This window comes from Brassica napus, chromosome C8 (assembly GCF_020379485.1).
Source record: "Brassica napus cultivar Da-Ae chromosome C8, Da-Ae, whole genome shotgun sequence".
Lineage (NCBI taxonomy): Eukaryota > Viridiplantae > Streptophyta > Magnoliopsida > Brassicales > Brassicaceae > Brassica > Brassica napus.
The window spans coordinates 3,293,559-3,311,987 of NC_063451.1; the positions used below are offsets into that span (position 1 = coordinate 3,293,559).

At 31.1% G+C, this 18,429-nt stretch overlaps 3 protein-coding genes across 7 annotated transcripts; all 3 read right to left on the reverse strand.

Annotated features, from left to right (window-relative positions):
- Positions 1–1,746: 1,746 nt before the first annotated feature.
- LOC106423833 (B3 domain-containing protein At1g49475) lies at positions 1,747–2,949 on the reverse strand. 3 transcript variants are annotated; one of them, XM_013864591.3, is made up of 3 exons: positions 2,709–2,949; positions 2,149–2,587; positions 1,747–2,062 (listed from the first exon to the last, which is right to left on the reverse strand). In XM_013864591.3, exons 1-3 carry the CDS (start codon positions 2,841–2,843, stop codon positions 2,058–2,060), a joined length of 579 nt encoding a protein of 192 aa, XP_013720045.1. In that variant the 5' UTR covers positions 2,844–2,949; the 3' UTR covers positions 1,747–2,057. The 3 variants fall into 3 exon arrangements, with proteins under 3 accessions (XP_013720045.1, XP_013720044.1, XP_048621634.1); XM_013864590.3 differs by having other exon boundaries at positions 2,149–2,590; positions 2,709–2,942; XM_048765677.1 differs by having other exon boundaries at positions 2,022–2,590.
- Positions 2,950–6,049: 3,100 nt separating this feature from the next.
- On the reverse strand, positions 6,050–7,181 carry LOC106423854 (transmembrane protein 45A). Its single transcript, XM_013864612.3, has one exon. The coding sequence runs from the start codon at positions 7,113–7,115 to the stop codon at positions 6,216–6,218; it is 900 nt and encodes a 299-aa protein (XP_013720066.1). The 5' UTR covers positions 7,116–7,181; the 3' UTR covers positions 6,050–6,215.
- Positions 7,182–15,284: 8,103 nt separating this feature from the next.
- On the reverse strand, positions 15,285–16,638 carry LOC106423792. Of its 3 annotated transcripts, XM_048765679.1 has the most exons (3): positions 16,315–16,627; positions 15,840–15,965; positions 15,285–15,758 (listed from the first exon to the last, which is right to left on the reverse strand). In XM_048765679.1, exons 1-3 carry the CDS (start codon positions 16,527–16,529, stop codon positions 15,368–15,370), a joined length of 732 nt encoding a protein of 243 aa, XP_048621636.1. In that variant the 5' UTR covers positions 16,530–16,627; the 3' UTR covers positions 15,285–15,367. The 3 variants fall into 3 exon arrangements, with proteins under 3 accessions (XP_048621636.1, XP_013720006.2, XP_048621635.1); XM_013864552.3 differs by having other exon boundaries at positions 15,285–15,965; positions 16,315–16,638; XM_048765678.1 differs by having other exon boundaries at positions 15,840–16,625.
- Positions 16,639–18,429: the final 1,791 nt, after the last annotated feature.

The window sequence follows — 18,429 nt, forward strand, 5'->3', positions numbered from 1 at the left end:
TCGCCGGCTAGGTTAGGTTTAAGGGATTGGCGATTTTAGCTTAGATTGCAGAGAACAATCGTGCTGATAACGTGTTGTAAAACAAACGGTTTAGAGACTGAATGTTTCTGTATTTTTATTGATCATAATATGGGTTTCTTTATATAAGGATTACAAGTCATAGAAAATGAAAGTATCCAAAAACCTAAACCAACAAGGATTAGGAAAACTACTAATACATAATAATATAAATATAACAATTACAAGGAAAAGGAAATAGAGTTTCCTTTTCTCCAAAGCATAAGCCGTCTCTCTCTCTCTCTCCTAAGGTCATGGCCACCTTTCTCTCTCTCTCTTTAGGGTTGGGCCATCTCTCTCTCTAAGTGTATGGACCGGTTATGGACCGGACCGGTTATGGACATCCATCAATTGATTTATAACATTTCTCTCTTTCTCTTTCCCATTTTTTATTTTTCCACTCTTTTTCACCTAATTGATTTTTTCTCATTTACTCTACCACTACTAACCGATCACACTCCAAGTTATTTTTATAGAGTAAATGAGTGAAAAAACATTTTATTTTGCTTGGATATATTTGAGTGAAATTAAAAGTGTGACTAGAAAGTATGTTCTTTTGTGATTTGGTTACTGAAAACTCAGTGAAAAGTGTCTTCCTTTTTGGTACTTATAGTATGCAGAATACTGTTTTTGTGTTCTTTGTTTAGTGATTTGTGTTTCTATAACAGCGAAATGAGATTGACTTTAAGTTGTTTGAAGCAATTTGACATTTGATAGTTTCGCGCCAATCAGTACGTGACTACGTGTAACTACAACCAGTATATCACTTTCATGAGTGATCTTGTTCCCAAAGTTCAAAAATTTCATGTAGGTCTTTTATCTAGTATTTGATCTATCTTGCATTTAGTAGTGTTCCGAGTGAAATTTCAGGTTCCTATGTTTTCGGTGTGATTAAGTATTAAAACTCTTTGTTTGAGTAGTAGTTGGGGTCAAAGCCGTGCGAACGTTTATGGTTGTCCGAATCCAATCACAAAAATTTCTTCCATAAAGATAATAATACAAATTACTCGAGAAAATAAATATATACAAAATAAAACTAATAAAAATAATAATTATATAACACTATTTATTTTATTTTAAACAAATATTAATTAAGTTTTTACCATTAAATTTTATAACTATTTTAGATAAAGTAACTAAGTTACTCATTTTTATGTCATGATCAAACAAAAATAAATTGTATCAACTTTAATTTTTGTAAAATATTTTAAAAATGCATTCAAAACTATAACCGCTAACAATCTAATTACTCTAATTCTTTAATAATTAACAATTGTCTATATTTTGTTACTTAGGAACCTATGTTTTCATTATAATTCCATGTTTTTAATTCTAATTATCACAGTTCTTTGTTCTTATAATTATATTATGCCTTTGTTAATAATTAATGATGCCCTTAATCTTTAAAAAAAATTGCTGCACGAAGCGAATGTTTAACTTTTCTCTATTGAGTCACGGCACTGGTTGGGGTCAAAAGTAGAAATGTAATTACATTTCATCAATTTGGGATCAACTGGTGAGTAAAAATCAGGAGTGTTGTTTATGTGAATGTTGATTATGTTGTGGTTTAAGGGTTTTGGTTACAACCATTGGTTTAGTTGGTGAAGCTAATGAGATGACTGCTTAACATGTAGGATGTAAGATGATAATATCACAAAATATAAAGGCTAGGCAAATTCAGTTCAGAAATTAAACGTAATACAGACTTATTTCAACATTAGACAATACATTACACAAGGAAGCCAAGTTCTTACTACAATTAAGCCTAAAGTTATTAGATTTAATACATAATAAGCACACATTATATAACTAAAATTAAGCATGCAAGCCTGTTTAAGAGGCTAGAAACGGATAGCTATCTTGCGGTTAGAAACTGCAGAGACATTTGAAGGGGAAAAAAAAACAGAAAAACATACTAAGTTTTAAGAACTTCTCTTACTCCTCCTCAGGGCTCTCTTATCTTCTTGAGTCTCTCATCCATAGAGCCAGTCTCTTCAACATTAATCTACAACAAAGATGAACAACCAAATCACACACATGAGAAGAAGAAGAAAAACCCACTTGACTTTAGTTTATGTCTTGAAACATTACCAATATTAATCGTCTCAGACTTGACATTAACTCTTGGTTTCTTCTTCAACAATTTTTCCAAGTCAATCGCTTCTTCATCACTGGAATCATTATCACTACTGTCAACCCTAGTAAACCCTTCTTCATCATCAGTGTCCATAACTTCCATCACCTCATCATCATCACTCTCAATGACATGAACTTTGTCCATTGGATAATCAATCTCAGAAGCAGAGACATCAAAGATCATAACACGAAAACTTGAGTTCCCTTCGTAACAAAAGTATAGAAAATGACCTTCGCTTATAGAATGAGCCTCTGCAAACTCACTCCAACCATTGTCAAACCAAACCTCATTACCGGTTCGTTTGATGCGAATCGAACGTTTGAAACCAACAGGAGTTTGGATGGTCACTGTGTCAGTGAGTTTAGGACCTAATCTCACAAATCTTGCCGGAATCTTCTATATAATCCACACATGCATGCAAGCAAGTTTCAAATAACTTTTATAAAATTAAAAAAAAGGGTAATCATTTCGGCCTAACTAATATAGTAATAATTTATCTAATGTTTTATTTTACCATCATTTTTTCCTTGATTGTTGACGGGAGAATGATCTTGATGAACTTCTTCACTGCCGGTTCTGGCTCTGGTTTTTGCCTGCGTTGAGATGCTGCCGACGTGATTCGAGATGAAGCTCTCCGAGTAGTGTTCATGTTACTCTTGCTTTCTTTTTTCTACTCTTTCTTTCTTTCTTTCTTTCTTACAGAGAAGAGGAATATGAAGAGAAAAGAGTTTTGTTTTTGGTTCTTTCGTATTAGATAATGGTTACATTGATTTAGACAAGTCACAGTAAATAACGCGTTGAAAAGTTAATGTTTCCAACTCTTTCATATTCCCAAGGTTTTCTTTATTTCTCTTGGAATAATTTTTCTCCACCAAAATCATTAAAGTTGATAAAAAAATGAGAGAAAAGGTCTTTCTGAAAAAAAAAAAAAAGTAAGCCACGCCTGAGAAAACGGTACAAACGAAGCACATATAACGTGACCCCAACGTAACTCAATTATTTGGTAGTCAATTTTTAATCAATACGGATAGATAGATAATCAACGCATATTTTTACTTGATAAAATAAAGGAAAAAAGTCTAAAATAATATAAGATAACAATATTTTCTCACAAAACCAAAAAGTTATTTAATTTAAAATTTTTAATTACTAAAATAATCAATTTAATAAATAAAATAATGTAAAACGTACATAAATATGATAATTATATATTTACTAAGTGATTTTCCTGTGCTCATGGACGGGTATAAACATTTGTGAAATAATTGAATTTTAAGAATTATTAAATAATTTCTTTTGTTTGTTTATAAGTATTGGTTTTCTTTTGTTTGTTTATAAGTATTGGTTATATTGTAATTTATATATATGATAAATAAATAAAAATAGTATTAAGTATCATTATGTTACCATCATATGTGATTTTTAAATATAATATTTTATATTAATTCAAATATTATTTTTGGTTTATTGAGTTATTTTATTTTTGTAAACTGTCAACGATTTTTGTTTGTTTTCTTAATTATGTAAAAATTGAATTATTATTTTCTTAACTTCGAGTAGTTCGGTTCATCCTCTTATACTTGCACATATATTTTGTAAAATCCGTGGGTCTGATATATGTTACTTCAGAAAAATAGGAAAAATATATTAAATCAAAGTTGCATTAATAAACGTAACTCGTAATATTTTTAAAATTCATGCACAAATATGAATATATAAAATAATTAAATCATAACAATTGGTTGATTTGATTCTCATATTTTGATTAATAAGCTCAATTTTCATTCTAACATTGTTTGAATTTTTTATTCAGTTTTAATTTAGTAATTATAAAATAATATGATATTATATGATAACATTTTGTTATTAAAAATCATAATCATGTAGTCAAACTAATATTCAACGTAAAAAATATATTATTTTATCTTGTTTATTAGCCTTACATTTTAATATATGTATTTGGTTTTAAAATAGTCACAAAATCCAATTGTTTTTTTTTTGAAAAATGATATTATATAATCAGTTTATGTTGTTAAAAATTATCTTCAATCTTTTATATAAAATTATTATTTTTGAATAAGGATATCGATAGTATTTTAATTTATTTTGTCAAGTATATCTTAAAAACATATATATATGTATATTTATTTTTGTTTATGTTTTTAGTGAATACAAGGAATAATAAATTAGTTTATATATAGAACCTATATAATTTTTATTATATGTATATATATTTATTTACCTTTTTATTTTTAAGTGTTTTTGTAAAAAGGGAAATTTATGTTAAAAAGCTTATTAAATTTTTAATAAAAAAAGGAAATAACAAAAAAAAATATTAAAGATATTATATTCAAATTAAAAATATTATCATATTTATCCTAATGGTAGCAAAGTTACAATACAATTTATAATGCTACGGCGTGATGGACAATCATTAAAATTTTACGAAATAAAAAAGGGGGATTATCTTTTAGAAGAAGATTTCTAGAAGAATTTATATTTTCATTTTTTTGTGAAGCTACGTTATATATACATATATAGTAAAAGTTTATATTTTTTGAGAAATTTTAGAAAAATAATTTAAATTTTTTTATATCAAATTTTCTATGTTTATATTTATAAATATTTATTTTCTATTTATGTGTTTTTGAAAAAGGTAAAATTAAATTAAAAATAGTTAAATAAAATCTTATTATGAAAAAAGGAATAACAATAAAATATAAAGTTAATATTCAAAGTAAATATATTATTATCTTCTTAGAAGAATATTTTTAAAATAATTTATATTTACAATTTTTGTGAAACTATGTTATATATATATATATATATATATATTAAAAGTTTGTATATTTCCCTTTTATTTATGCTGTTTTAGGTTAATTTAGAAAAAATAATTAAAGTTCGTTTATAAATAAAAATCCATATGTTTATATTTTATAAATACTTCATTTTTATTTTTGTGTTTTTCAAAAAGGAAATTTTAAATTAAAAAGTTAACTAAAATCTTATTATGAAAAAAGGAAATACATTATTAATATCAATCATATATAATATTTTTAGTTCATTCGGGTATCTATGTAATCAACTATCGTGAGAGTTAACGTGAGCACGACACGTAAAAAACTAACTTCACAAATAATATTATAGAGATATATATAATTCTTTAGAATATGTATATATATCTGTATATAAACAGATTGGATATCCGATATTAGAAATATTAGTATAGGTAATTTACTTTTTACGGATATTTCATATTAATTATTTTTTGTTTTGTAGAGTTGCGGATATCTGAATTTTCAGTTCAAATCAAGATAGCGGATCGAATCAAAATTTGTGGATATTTTACGTAGACCTATCTTCAACCCACTATTATTTTATTTCTATAATAGCATTTTTTTTTGTCAGCAACAAACATATTCATATAGACTATGTAAACCAAACTGGTAGCTTCGCGTTCATATGGTCAACAAAAGATGGTTGATTTCCTGCACTGCGTGCTAGCCTGTCCGCCCCTTGAATTTTGCGTTCGTGGTGTATGGATGAGCTCTGAACTGTTGAAACTTATCTTCAATAACTTTATATCTTCCAAATAACTTGCAAAGGCTGACCACTCTTCAAGTTCAGAAATCATATTTACCAATTGAGAACAATTTGTTGCAAATGTGACGTTTAACTGTCTTAGATGCCTCGTACATTCCATAGCCCAAATAGCATTTAGAATCAATTCATTCCAACTCATACTCTTTCTTTCTCTAAACTAATGATTACTTATTTTCTATAGAAGAAGAAATAAGAATTTTTGTTCATAAAAGTAATATCTACATTTTGAACAATTGCTACAGTAAAAATACATTAGAGAAAATTCTATCTTTATTATAGAAGTTCTCTATTTTAAAATGAAAAATATCAGAATACAGTTGAGATGATCTTATTGTGTCATTATTAGGGCTACCTATTTGTGTATGTACATGCATATTACATCATATTATTATATTAAGATAACAGAGTAAAGGCCCATCTATTTTTGATCGGAACTAGGCGATACTTCCACCGTCAAGGCTGGAGAGCGATCACTTCCTTGGCGGCAAAGACGCTCGTACTCCGACGACGACCAATTCTTAGGCAACATAACTTTGCAGGAAAACTTGAAACACAAGGCACAAGTAATGATCAATATAGCAGACAAAATCCAACTAAACTGAAGATTTGCCAATGCCTTTGCTCGAACCTCAGCACCAGGAGACTCACAAGCCACCGCACTACTATGAACAACACTTCTAGTATCAGATGATGTCGTCTTGCTTACGCAACCTCTAGGAACATACCTTGGGACCCAAAGCATGAAACCCATGTTCAAGAACCAGCATCCTTGAAACATAACCGAAACCGAGAGGACTAGTGCTGCAGAAAATGATTTCGGAAAAGAAGCAGAAGCTAGAGCCGAAGAGAAGGAGACAAAAGCGATGAGCTGGAGAAGGAAATGGTAGTGACCTTCAAGACCTAAGTGATCAGTGGAGTGATAATGAAGGAGGAAGAGTTCTTGTGCAAAGACAGAAGCAGAGAGGATCCCTATTATACCGGAGAAGAGATCTGAGGAAAGGGTTAGCTCGCAGAAGAGAGCGAAACATGCGAAGATAATGAGGTGGAGGAACATGGAAGCATGTTCTAGGTTGTCTGGCTTGAAAGAGGAGAAGTTGAAATCAGGGAAGTCTATAGTTAAGAGGATGATGGCGAAGAAGGAGAAGAAAAGGATCAGGACAAGCTCAAGATGTTTGAGTTTAGGGAAAGGGAACCAGAACTTGGCAAAGAAAGTTTCAGGACCTTTGAGACAGTAAGATCTTATGGTGTTGATAAGATGCCAAAGACCAAGAAGTGCAAGTGAGAGACCAGGCACAAAGTGTCCTAGAAACGTTCCCATGCTAATGTTTTTTAGTGTATCTTGTTAATTCTTAATTTTCGCCGGTTAATACTGGTGTTGAATGATGTGTTTGTTAAGAAGCCTTTATATACAGATGAGGCATCTTATGTGTTGCGTGATGGAATATACCACTAAACTAAAAGTTGAGGAAAAAGAAGCAGAAAAAGTGGCTTTGCCAATACGTAATAATTTAAAATTGCGAAGAGTAACGTACTCCCATACCTATGAATCAAGAATCTTAATTGAATTGTGAGAAAGAAACGTACTCCCATACCTATGAATCAAGTCTTAATTATATTTCTTAGGCCATAAACCAAGATATACATACATATTGACACAAAATATCAAACAAATGTTAAACGTAAGTTAATAAATATTATATTTATATTTGGGTACATAAAATATACTCCAATATTTTGTGTCATCAAAACGTAATCTTATTCATTTACAAGTTCACTTTCATTTTCCTATTTAAACTTTTGATTTTTCAAAAGATATAAACTTTAATATTTATAGGATAGTGATGCAAAGGTTCGTGCATGCACTTAATAATTGACGCGAAGTTTTAGAGATGCAAAGTCGAGTGTGACTTCTTCGAATATAGAGTTACAAAAATATTAGATTCAAGAAAAAGAAGAAGATTTTTTCAACTATTCAACTATGTTTAATTTAGTTATGGGCTTATGGCACTACCATTTGAAAATGTAACATGTCTTCTATTATATTACAAAATGATCAAATATTCAATTTGATGTGCTAAATATTGTATATGATAGTGTCTCTGGAATTCAAATTTTCCTCTTTTGATGTAATATAAAATAACAATAATGAATAAATTGACCTAACTTTAGATTAGGACCCGGAAAAGTAAGAGTCATTAAACTATTGAGGATAGATTTGGGTCACACTCCATCCACTCTAAGTGGAAACTAAAGAGTGATTCCACTTAGTCAGAAAATGGAAATTACGATGAATCCATTTAGGAATTTACTACCAAATTGAAAAGAAACAAATCAAATCAAATCAAATCAAATGATAGTTTAATTTTCTGATTTAAACTTTTGATTGTCAACATGATTTACCATTGATTTAATTTGAGTTATATGGGCATTAATTATCACTCATGAATTAATTTTAATTTTTTGAGTTTGTGTTTGAGTTATGATATGTAAAGTTGAGTTATACTTTTTAGTTATTTTCCTTGTAAAATTGATAAACCAAATGCTAAATCAACAACAAGGAAAATTGTATGTATTAGAAGTTGAGTTAACTTGAACCTATTTTATTAAAAGAGGATTACTCTTATCTTTTACCCATATAACTACTCAGACTTTTTTTTTCCTACGGACCTACCTTTAAATATACTAACTGCGATTATTCTACATATTTATACCTATCATGAAATGTAAATATATTATAACCTCCCTTTTAATTCCTACTAGATCTTGATCCGCACATCCGTGCGAGTTTTTTCTTTTTATACTAAAACATTTTGGTCTATATGAAAAATTTATCACTAAATTAAAGTAATTTATATGTATTATATAATTCTACAATGCTTATATTTAAGTGGCTTATGCTGTTATTGCTATAAATTTTGTAACAAAATTTATTTTGAGAACATTATTATGTAACAATACTATTTTACATAATTTTAAATTTTACTTATAAGTTCAAAATGTACATGGAAGTCAAATTAAACCGGACCTACGTAATAGAGAAGAAATACTTTGAGATATTTTTAAAAAAAACAAAAATATTTTTTAAAAAAAGAAACAATAAGATATTGTACAAGAACAATAATTTTGTAGTAAAATATGTTTTTTGAAAAATTGCTTGAAATACACAAAGTTGGATAAGATTTTATTTTATTTGAAATAGAAATGAATATATCTTTCTAACAAAATCTTTTAAGATCTTTATAAAATGTATTTCTGAAAATTAATTAAATTAAGTTTTATTATAATTAAAATTTAATAAATTATTTTATGTGATTTTTAATTTTCGTTAATAAAAAAAAAATAATTTGAAATTCTGATTATATTTTATGATAGTTAAAATTAAATTTTACATTTAAAATGATTCTGAAAAGATTTTTCTTAAACAATATTTATTTTAATTTTAAATAAAAGATAAAGATATTAAAATATATGATGATTAAATTATGTAAAATTTGATAAACATTTTAGATGATAGTCAATTTTAAAATATCACACATGAAAAAAATCATGATTTCTGTTTCAATAGTATATATTTCAAAATATCATACATGAAAAAAGTCATGACTTCTGTTTAATAGTATATAGATATTCTAGGGACCCATAACTCTCATTTATACTAATTAAAATTAACCAATACATTATATATTTGAGTGAAAAATAAGGTATAATATTTATTAATAATTATGATCTATATTAATAATTTTATTTTAAACAGGAGTCAAATGGCAGTTCTTCTTTTAATAATAAGGTATAAATAGTATGTTTAAGATTTAACCATTTCAAGACTCATTAATTATTTACTGATAATTATTATCTATATTTGTTTAATATTTATTAAATTAAACCACTATGATAAAATTAGGTAGAAATAACAAATGGTAAAATGAACAAAATCATAATGTTGGTCTGAATTATCTCAAAATATTCAAAAATTTAGTTCAAATTTAAAATAAAAATAAAATAATATAAACTAAATTTGAAAAATTATATAAAAAATTTAAAACACAGAAAAATGAATTTAGATAATATGAAACGGGTTAAAAATATAAAATAATATGTTTTAAACTAAACTATCAAAAATAAAATCAGGGTGCAATACAAAAAAAAAACAAAATCATAATACATGTCAAAATTATTTGGAGTCCTAAAATTTTTAGTCCTATTTAAAATAACAAAAAAATAAGTCATGTAAATAAATCTAAGATAAATTTAATAAAAAAAGTTTAAAGTATAAAACTTGTGAAAAATATAATTTAATTACAAAAAATAAAATTTTCAGTGAAATATTAATCTCGGGTTTTTCATGTACGCATCAAAATATTGTTAAGTTTTATTGTTTATATTAGTGTCCACGTTTTCTTTTTAATTTTTCAGCAATTTTATTTTTTTTGAAACATGTCTAACGTGTACTTTTTATTAAATAATAAATATTTTAAACAATTGTATAGAAATATTTACTTGTTAGTTTTACAAAGTTTCTTATTTCCTAGACTTTTTTTCAAAAAAAAGTTTCTTATTTTCGTTTGAATTATACATACATTTTACAATTTAAGTTGTTATATTTGTAATTAAAATACATACATAAAACTATATGTTTGTATGGAGTTTTGTCATTATACATATACATATGTTAAAGTACCTTTCATTAATTTTTACTTTAATATATTTTATCTCTCTCTAGTTTATTTTGATTATTAAGCCTATAATTTTTTTTTTTTTTGGCAACAAACATTTACAGACGCATGTTGACTCTGTAAACCAAATTGGTAACTCCGCATCCATGTGAACGACGAAAGACGGTTGTTTCCTAACACTGCGTGCTAAGCTATCCGCCCGTAGGTTCTCCGTCCGGGGTACATGAACGATGTCTGAGTTGAGGAAACTTCTTTTTAAAAGCTTATTGTCTTCTAGGTAACTTCCAAATGCTGGTCATTCTTCTGGTTCCGAAACCATCTTCGTCAATTGAGAATAATCTGTTGCAAACGTAACCTGAAACTGTCTTAAATTCTTCATACATTCCATTGCCCAAATTAATGCTTCCACCTCCGAATGTAGAGGTGAAAGACATTCCCTTACATTCCTTGCCCCTAGTAAACCATCAAAACCCTGTAAAGTGCTATACCAGCCCTGCCCTGAAAATAAGTCCTTGTCTTTCCAAGAACCATCTATCAAGCACCATCGTCCTGAAGTCGGTATTGTGGGTCTGTTCTGTGCATGATGCTCCCTCGTTTGATCCTTTACTACATGTGCCTCAACCCAAAGTGTTGATTCCAATTCTGCTATTTTCAGTGTGTCCCTTGGATCAATATCCAGATTACTAAACACTTTGTTATTCCGACCTTTCCATATATACCATAATATCCATGCAAATTGGTGGTCATCCATCCTTGGATCGACTCTCCAAAATAGATGATCCATGTTTGCGAAAAAGGAACTAATAGGAAAAATATTAGGGTTCGATGGTATTTTAGATAAAGCTCATACTTGACGTGCTGGAGGACATTCAAAAAGCACATGGTTTATTGATTCCTCCAGGTCTCCACATCGATCGAGCACAACATATATTCCCTTGTATTCCCCTTGTTTGTAGATTTTTCATTACCGCTATACATCCTGAAAGGATTTGCCATAAGAAATGTTGTACCTTCGGGGGGCACCGCACTTTCCAGCAGAAAGCTTTTAGTATATCCACTGTGGGACCATAAATTCTGGTGGTTTTTCCCTATCAGGATAGACCCGTCCCACTTGATAACCTGATTGAACCGAGTATTTCCCATTGTTAGTGAAATGCCATCCATTCCTATCTTCCATCTGATTTTTGGTATACTTTCTATAATGTTTACATCATGAGGATCCACCAAAGCCCTGATTGCCTGTAAATTCCATATTCAGTATTTCGAGTTAATGAGAGAATCCACTGTGAGGTCTGGGTAACTGTTTTGAAGGTTTTTGTTTGCTGGTCTCGGGCGAGTGGCTGGGATCCAAGGATCATTCCATACTGAAATAGATGAACATGTTCCCACCCTTTTAATTAATCCTTTGCAAACCAAAGATATAGCAGAAATAATGCTCCTCCAGCCATATGACGGGGAGTATGAACGGATCGGTTCCAGAGGTGAAGCATTCCTATAGTACCGTCCTTTGAAGACTCTTGAAAAATGAGTATTTGGCTTATCAATCAGCCTCCACAATTGCTTTCCAAGCATCACCGTGTTAAAATCAATAAGATCCTTAAAGCCTAGTCCACCATTATCTTTAGGAACACATAATTTATCTCATGATTTCCAATGCATACCTTTTGTGCTTCCTCCTGGACTCCACCAAAACTGAGCTACTTCACTTGTTAACTTTTTAACTGTAGCCTTTGGTAACCGATAAACAGACATCACATGATTTGGCAATGCCGTAACCACCGATTTAATAATCACCTATTTCCCTCCTGTAGTAAAGAATCGAAAAGTCCATCCATTAACCCTATTATTCAAGCGGTCTTGTACAAAGCCAAATACTTGTACCTTAGATCCTCCAAGGCTTTCTGGTAAACCTAAATAAGATCTCATTCCTCCTATATTCTGGATTCCCAAAATATTTCTCAATTCTTGACGGCTGGATTCTTCAATTTTATGTCCAAATTGAATTGAGGATTTCTGGAAATTAATTTGTTGCCCTGAGACAGTCTCATATTCCTTTAGAATCGTGAGAATGGTTTGACATTCCTCCTTATTTTCCTTACAAAAGAAAAGACTGTCATCTGCAAATAGCAAATGAGAAATTGTTGGACAAGCCCTTGCTACCTTCAGACCAGTTAATTGTTTCACTCTCTCTGTCTTCTTAATATTCACAATTAATGCCTCAGTGCACATGATAAATAAATAAGGAGACAAAGGATCCCCTTGACATAAGCCCCGCTGAGGAGTTATGAGACCTCGTGGCTGACCATTGAGAAGTACCCTATATTAAACCGACGATATACATTCCAACATTATATTGATCAATCGAGGATCAAATCTCATTTTGTGAAGAAGAGCCTCAATAAAACTTCACTCTATTCTATCATACGCCTTGCTCATATCCGTTTTGATCGCCATAAACTTGTTTTGGCAAGACTTATTGGTTCTCAATCCATGAAACATTTCCTGCGCTATAAGAATATTATCCGATATTAACATGCCCGCCACAAAAGCCGATTGTGTCTCCGAGATTAGTCGTGGTAGGCAAATTTTCAATCTTTGACACAAAACTTTCGAGATGATCATATAACCAACATTACATAGACTTATCGGCCTTAGTTCCGTCATCCTTGTAGGTCTCTCTATTTTTGGAATCATACAAATATTAGTAATATTTAAACGTAGATCCATATTTCCTGTAACCAGAAAATTATTCACCATCTCAACCACATCCTTCTTAATAACATGCCAGGAATGTTGAAAAAAAAAGAGATGTCATTCCATCCGGACCTGGCGCTTTCTCCGGGTGCATCATGAATAAAGCTTGTCGAACCTCTTCCTCCGTTGCTATTTTTAATAAAATTTGATTCATTTGAGGGGAGATAGATGGAGCTATCTCTTCCAAAAAATTATCAAATTCCGTTGGGCCAGTGGTGCTAAACAGATCATCAAAATAATCAACCGCCACCTTCTCAACTCCGTTCTCCTCTGTTATCCAATTACCCCTTTCATAATGGAGTCCCACTATTTTATTGTGAACCCTACGCTGCTTTGTTAAGGTATGATAAAACTTAGTATTAAGATCCCCAGATGAATACCACATATTTCAGCTTTTCTGGTGCCAATATTTCTCCTCATCCTTATAAGCCTCTTGTAACTTCTTGGAAACCTCAAGAATCTCCTCTTGTGTTCTATTATTATACATTTGAACTTCTTCCAGTGCATGTTGAATATCTTTAATTTTGTCCTTCCCGTATGGTTGGTTATCTTTTCGCCATGAAGATATTTCATGGCGGCAATTATTAATTTTTGTAACAACATCCACAATTTGTCCTCCCTGATTTTCTGTCCAGCCTGCCACTATTGATTCCATGAGACCCTCCTGTCCAACCCATCTCTTATCAAACCTGAACTGTCCCTTTCTCTTTCGTGATAAATTATCCTCCAAAAAAGCAACCACATGACGATGATCAGAACCCACCATCTTCAGGTATTCTGTGTAAGAGCATGGAAAAAGCGTATGCCATTCCTCATTTGCCAAGGCCCGATCCAATCGACATTTGACCATCACTGCTCCTTTTCCTTTGCCCCTCCTTCCTTGCCAAGACAGTTTATTACCTCGATCCGGAAATTCTAGTAATCCACTATTTCTTATCATGTTGTTAAAAGGAATGAAGGAAGTTGTACATCGTATGGCTCCCCCATCCTTTTCATGATTCCCCGTAATCTCATTTAGATCGCCAATAATAAACCAAAGTTCAGATCGTGATAATCCAAACCGAGTTAGTCTCTCCCATACCTGTTCTCTTAACTCTTGTACCGGATCCTCATAGACAAAAGTAAGAAAAACTTGTTTTCCTTTGACCACCGCCTCTATATCTATCATCCTGTTGCTAGAATATAAGATTTCAACTTGATATTCCTTGTTATAAAAAAGAGCTAGACCGCCGCTCCTCCCATTTGGGTCCACAGTAACCAAACTATCATATCCAAAGTGAGATTGAAAACCTTGTACGAATTCGAAATTCTGTTTCGTTTCAGATAAAAAAAAAAATCTGGTTTATATTTGTGTCATATCTCCCGGAGATAACTTATGGTCCAATGACTTCCGAGTCCTCTAACATTCCAACTTAGTATTTTCATATATAACAATATTTGTATTGCTCCATCGAACCAGAAAATACAGGTTTAATGATACCCGATAATGTTTTAACATCAAAACCCCACAGCCACCATATCAGAACTGCATTCAAGTATTCACCAGACCCATGTTAAACAAACGCACACCGTCTTAGTTCAACATTCTGATGATAACCATTGTACCATTTTTTATCAAACAGTCGCCAGTCTCGAATCGAAACCAACATGATCGTCCTTTTATTTAGCAAAGCCAAGTTTAAATTATATTCTAATAACAATAAGCTCCAGGACTCCCAAAAGTGACCAAAGAAAAACCGTGTTGCCAATAAAATAACACTAGACCAATCGTAGTCTAATACCATACAGAAATAACTTTTTATAAACTCCGGATTAAATATAACTAAAAATCTATTCCAACCAGCGAGAGTATAATTCTCATGAATAACTCGCACCAATAAAACTCATCGTCTACAACACTGCCATCTCTCGTAATGAGGCCTTATAATGATAATTATAAATCTATATTGATCGAATCTAAGGTCACAAACCATAGCTAACATAGTTAACTCCCTAATAAAGTGGCACACCTTAATTTCCCAAGCACACTCTATCGAAACCAACCACGATGCAATTTTAGATGACTCATCCTCAATATTTTTTATTGGATTATGTAAATTCACAACGTCAATAAAAGTACATTTTTCAACTCTCACCACCATTATTAAAACATTTGACCCATATCTGGAAACCTTAGAACTCCTGTGACCAAAGTAAATCCTACTATAGGTAGCCCACTCCAACTTGCAAGAAACTTGTACCATAGCCTCTCTGACCTTCCCAAGCCAACTGCCATCTCTTTTGTAGAACAAACCATGAACAGAACTTTCGTAACACTCCTCTCTACAGCTACCTTGAACCACACCCTCTCAACCACTTGCTTTCCCAAATAACCGAAACCTAACGCCCTGTTCATCTCCAGTTCTGCTTCCTGTAACTGGTTTGAAGGGACCAGTTTAGGAGCAAGCCTCATAATACACTGACCAAGCCAATCGATCCAAATCCCTAACCAGGTACCCGAGCAAACTCCTACACCAATGTTCCCATTATATAACCTGAAGTGATAGCAAAACTCAAGTAAAACTACACCAGTAACCAAAAGCGCTTTGACGTCTTGCTCCATCGGGTTCATGTACCTCCCTATCAAGGTCTTGGAATAACTCTTAATCAGGTCAGAGTTATCGGAAATCTTCAGTCGTTTTCGGTTTCCTTCGCCATTCTTCATATCACCGCCATTCCCAAGAAGCTGACTTTGAGTCATCCTCACCAAAACCAGAAGAAAACAGATTATAAGATTGTTAAACTTTTGCAAGAATAAATTGGAAGGTATGATGCTACACTCAATACTCTCACGACCTCTTTTATATTGGTTCCCGAAACCCACAACCCCACGTAAAGAATCCAAACCATGAATGCAATATCCTCCATCAGTGATTCGAAAAATCAAAATCCCAGATTCAACAAAACCAGCCAAACTTTCCAAAAAACCACCAAAAATCAAATACAGTAACCCAATAATCCCCTCATCATAATGAATCAATCGGATCTGATTAACCCAAATCTCTAAAACAATCGAGGGAGGTCTCGCGTTGATGATAACGAAAAATGTACCTTGAGTATATTGTACAAGATCCTCTGGATTCCGCATCCCTTTCGAAGAGCTTGGTGAATCCCGAATCTTGCCAGTCCCGACCCGAATAAACCTTTGCAAATCCCCAATTAACCTTTTTTCCAAGATTCCTTTTGGAATCCATATCCCTATGATCGTATCTTTCCGATAAACACCCGATCGAGTCCTTGAATCCCCGGGAATATCCGGATCCCATCCTCGAAACAGCATTGAAAACCCTAGTGTTTTGTCACCATCGCCGTCGCTCTTATATTTATTAAGCCTATAATAAATTTCATTAAAGTGATATCTATAATTATTATTTTAAAATAATATATATTACTACAACTTATGTTATATAGAATCGGAAGCAAGCACGTGGAAGAATAATCTTATTAAAGAACTGAAGCACGATTTAAAAAAAAAAATAAGAAACAGATACGTGTTGGAAGCGTATATTCAAATATATATATATATATATATATATATATATATATATATATATATATTAACTGTATAGAACATATGACTAAAAATCATATGATTCAAATTTAAAAAAAAAAACATTTATTCATTTTTATTAATTTTATATCTACTCAGCTGTCTTCATATTATAGTTGTGAAACTCTTAACAAATTAATTTTATAATAACATACATGAAATTAATCAAATAGATTATTCTTTTAATATCTCACAAATAATTGACACACTATATTTGAATATATAGTCCAAGATATCTTAAAAATTATTGTGCACAGTATTAGTTTCTATTTTAATGCTATTAATTTTAGATTTTATATAAAATAAAAACATAAAACATATTTTTCTATTTATTTATGACATTGGGTTTTTGAAACGGAAGCGTGGTCCTAAATGGAAGCTTAAGCTTCCGACATGTTTTTAAATATATTAATTGGGAAGCATTTTGGAAACGAGATTTCAAAAGTTTCCACAAGCTTCTGATTCGGATTCGGATTTCGAGGAAGTGGGAAGCGAATACCTGATGAAGCTTCCGTGCTATCTAGACTATAGTTTATACGATAAAAATGTTGTCAATATATTAATTAAACAAAGTAATAATTCATATTTCTACAGTAAAACTATCACATAAATTTATTGTTTCTACCGCCTAACTTTTACTTCAAATTATAATTTTTATTTAATTCAACTCTAATACTACAGCCATCAAAGTTAGACTAAATAAACACTAACAATTTGTAGAACAACATAGTATTAGTGATTAGATATATTGGGTTATTGTTTACATGTATGAGCCTGTTATCTTTGTTTTATGGACTTTCCAAGGAAAATGAGGTAAAAAAAACAAAAGGAGCTCTTGGGCTTCTTCTTCTCACGGGTCCTTAGATCATTAAAACTAAAAAATTCGACCGGACAGAATCGAATCAGCGACCTAAAGATTATATGCTAACACTACAGTCTTCCGCTCTACCAACTGAGCTAAGGTCGGTTGTGATAATCACGCTACTACGATTAATTAAATTTAATATAAGTACATTATAAATTGGTAACCGTGGATGTTCAGATTTCCATTAAAGTAACTACTAAATATAATCATTATTTTTTATATAATAAATAGTAGCCAGGGATGGTTTATTTTTCACAACAATCTTGACTATAACTTTAGTACAGCAGTTCCATTACCTAAACGGCTAAACCATATCGATTAAGAGCATGATTAATTCGGAGTTCTTAGGATGAGATTCTTAATGGAAGTTAAAGAAACCGTTTTTTAACTTCCGATAAGAACCTCATTCTAAAAACTCCGGGTTAATCATGGTCTAAGTATCGTCTCTTATTCCATTTAACAAACAGTTCTACTAGTCTATTTTAAGCAAAAGAAACGCAGAAGTACTAACCCCAAACTATCGGAGCTTATGTTATCATCCAAGCTGGAGTGGTCTTGGATTTATGACATGATAAGGCATATCCAAATTTTCTCTAATTGAAAACTTGGATTTGTTGTTATTTATTTAATCTGTACATGTTTAGGATCAGTTTTGAGTTGGTGAAGTTAGTATTTGACACTCGTGTGTGTTCTGAAAAAAAAGATTTGATGTTTGCGAAAAGTGAGCAAAAAGAAAAGAATTAGATTTAAT